At 58.7% G+C, this 2,587-nt stretch overlaps 1 protein-coding gene across 1 annotated transcript in view; it reads right to left on the reverse strand.

The window, feature by feature from the left end:
• The window catches only part of LOC104273395 (1-phosphatidylinositol 4,5-bisphosphate phosphodiesterase gamma-1-like), a gene marked incomplete at its 3' end in the record, with an annotated part of 16,166 nt that overhangs the window by 2,371 nt on the left and 11,208 nt on the right, over window positions 1-2,587 (reverse strand). The window contains 6 exon segments of the mRNA XM_009868726.1: window positions 1-61; window positions 285-388; window positions 1,401-1,478; window positions 1,797-1,980; window positions 2,228-2,347; window positions 2,488-2,587. The exon segment at window positions 1-61 is cut by the window's left edge and continues 12 nt beyond it; the exon segment at window positions 2,488-2,587 is cut by the window's right edge and continues 19 nt beyond it. Of these exon segments, the coding sequence (XP_009867028.1) occupies window positions 1-61; window positions 285-388; window positions 1,401-1,478; window positions 1,797-1,980; window positions 2,228-2,347; window positions 2,488-2,587 (647 nt within the window).

A 2,587-nucleotide genomic window follows, 5' to 3' on the forward strand; every position in this document is an offset into this window, starting at 1 on the left:
CTCCTCCACGTAGTTGGCCGGGAACCACAGCTGCTTCTTGCCCCCGTAGTCCCCCCGCCACCTGCAAGGGGTGAGAGGATCAAGGCAAGCGGACCGATTCGAGGGGAGGCAGGGGTGTTCGTGCTGCATGCGATGTCAGGGAGCGTTCAGAGAAGGGGTGGGGGGACAGAAAAGGAGGCAGTTAAAAACCCGCTGCAGGACAACCCACGGGAGAAGCCGGGCGTCCCCCCTTCCGCCTCCCACCCACGGCGATGCCCACCCCGGAGCCACCCAACCAGCCTCACCAGCCGCCGTCCTGCTTGTCGACGTTGTGGATGATGGCCTGCTTGCAGAACGACAGCTCGTCCTCCCGCTGTGCTTTGTAGTCGTAGAGAGCCTTCACCGTGCACTGGGCCACCGGAGAGAGGGACACGTGTCACCACCCGGTGCCCAGGGAGGCTGACGGGTGGTGTGTCCTGCTCAGCCCAGCTCCTCAAGCTTCTGTGGCGGAGCTCCTGAGGGTCTGGCACCCCAAATTGCTCACACCAGCAGGGAGACATGTGAGAGGGGACAGGAGGGCTGGAGGTGCCTGTGGTCTTATAGGACCATCAAGTTCAGCACGAAGTGGCTTTCCCTTGCTTTCTCCTGGTGCACGGAAGGGGTTAATCCCCGATATTATCACACTCCCCGGAAAGAAACCCTTGGGGCTAAGCTTTCCTGCATCTGGTCTTGGTCTGAGAGCTGCTCTGCTGCAGAGGGACCTTTAAGGCACAGCCGTGCTGGACCCTGGGATGGTAGGAACACAGGTGAGGAACCTTGGGGCTCCAGTCCAGCCTCATCTCGGGTCAGCTCTGAGATGAGTTTGGTCCCAAACACCTCTGACGACAGAGACTGGGTCAGGTCCAAGACCAGTCCAGTCCCAGATACCTCCAAGGACAGAGATTGTGTCAATTCTGAGACCAGCTTAGTCCGAAAAACCTTTGAGGGTGGAAACTGGGTCATCTCTGACACCAGCGAGTCTCAGAAATCTCCGGGTTGGCTGCAACACCAGCCCAGTCCCAAAAACCTCTGAGGGTGGAGACTGCACCACCTGGCAACTGACCCTAAACCTGCTCTTTAGGGGTACAAAGAGATCCGTGGGGGTTTCCTCCCACTTGAGGCAAACTTGTACCAGGGCCTTGCTCCAGTCTGGGCTCTCTCCAGACCTGTCCTCCCCACCACACTGTGACAATGTTGGCAGTGAAGCTTGGACTGTCCCCAAGGGATGCTGACCTGTTTGAGGGTCAGAAAAACACGGAAAAATACCACCGCTTCTCAGGTCAGTGGTGGGTCTGAAGGCGGAACAACCCAGGAGCCCCAGCACTAGAAAAGCCATGTCCCACCACCATCCATCTCCCAGGGACTCCAGCTCAGCTCCTTACCCTGGCCATTGGCATCTTGTTGGCCTCTACGTAGAAGTGGGGCGTCCGCACCTCGTACAAGGCCCCATAGTCCAGCTCCTGCAAGGAGAAATGCCCAAGTGGGTCACCTGGATGAGGGCAGGGGCTACAACGGGGTATGGTGGGAAATGATCTACCACGTGTGATTGAGAGGAGGTTAAGAGGGACCTAATATCCCTTTGCAACTTGTTGGAGGGGAATTATGGTGGAGTTATAATCATGGGCAATGGCTGCAGAACAAGCTTGGATGGTTCTGATCGAGGTTCAGTCAAGAGGTTGGAAGGAGACTCTTCCATCATGGTGAAGCAGAGGACATGGCTTGGTTGCCTGTGACACAAAAGCCCTTTTCCCACTATTCCCACCACTGGGAGCACTCACGGTGGTGCCCATCTTCTCCAGGGTCTCCTCATTGATGGGGTAGCGCAGCTTCATCTTGCGGTAGAGCGGGTGCTTCTCATAGTAGCTGATGAGGTCCACAAGGCTCTCGAACTCGGCCGAGCTGCCCAGCATGAAGAGTCGACCCTCCTGCTGGATGCGGCAGTGCTTGATCTTCCCCTCCGCCCTGAGGCCAAGAGACACAGAGGTGACCCATGAGGGGTGGCCTTTGTTCCATGATGAGGACAAGCAGGAGTTGTCCCAGCAGGGATGCCACCAGCATGACCACTCTGGCTTTCCTATCACCGTGTCACCTTGCTGACCCACAACAACGCCCTGACACCCTGCGTGGAGTCACAACAGAAACGAGCCGAGAGGTTCTCAGCTCGGCCGGCAACGTGGGCATCTCGGGGTGCTGGGGTGGCCACACTCACCGGAAGGAGATGGCGTAGGAGTTGGGTTCGCTGCGTTTGCGCACTAAGAAGGCTCCATCCCGCGGGACCCGCATCAGCATGTGCTCGGCTTGCAGGCGCGACAAGCTGGCGTGGTACCACCTGGCCGGGCAGAGCATGGAGGTGGTGGGCTGGCACCGGCATCTCCATGCCTCAGGAGGACACCCAAGGCATGACACGGGTGATGGAGGAGGCTGGTTGACCCAAGGGCTTGAAGGGATTGGGATGGGGACCGTCCTCACTCTTTGCTTTCGTGGGCGTTAGGTTGGGGAACGGGGTCGGTGAGGCGCATCTCGAACTCGTTGCAGCGCAGCGGCACCTCGCGGTAGTGGCAGGTGAGGG

This window comes from Apaloderma vittatum, unplaced genomic scaffold (genome assembly GCF_000703405.1).
Source record: "Apaloderma vittatum isolate BGI_N311 unplaced genomic scaffold, ASM70340v1 scaffold10874, whole genome shotgun sequence".
Lineage (NCBI taxonomy): Eukaryota > Metazoa > Chordata > Aves > Trogoniformes > Trogonidae > Apaloderma > Apaloderma vittatum.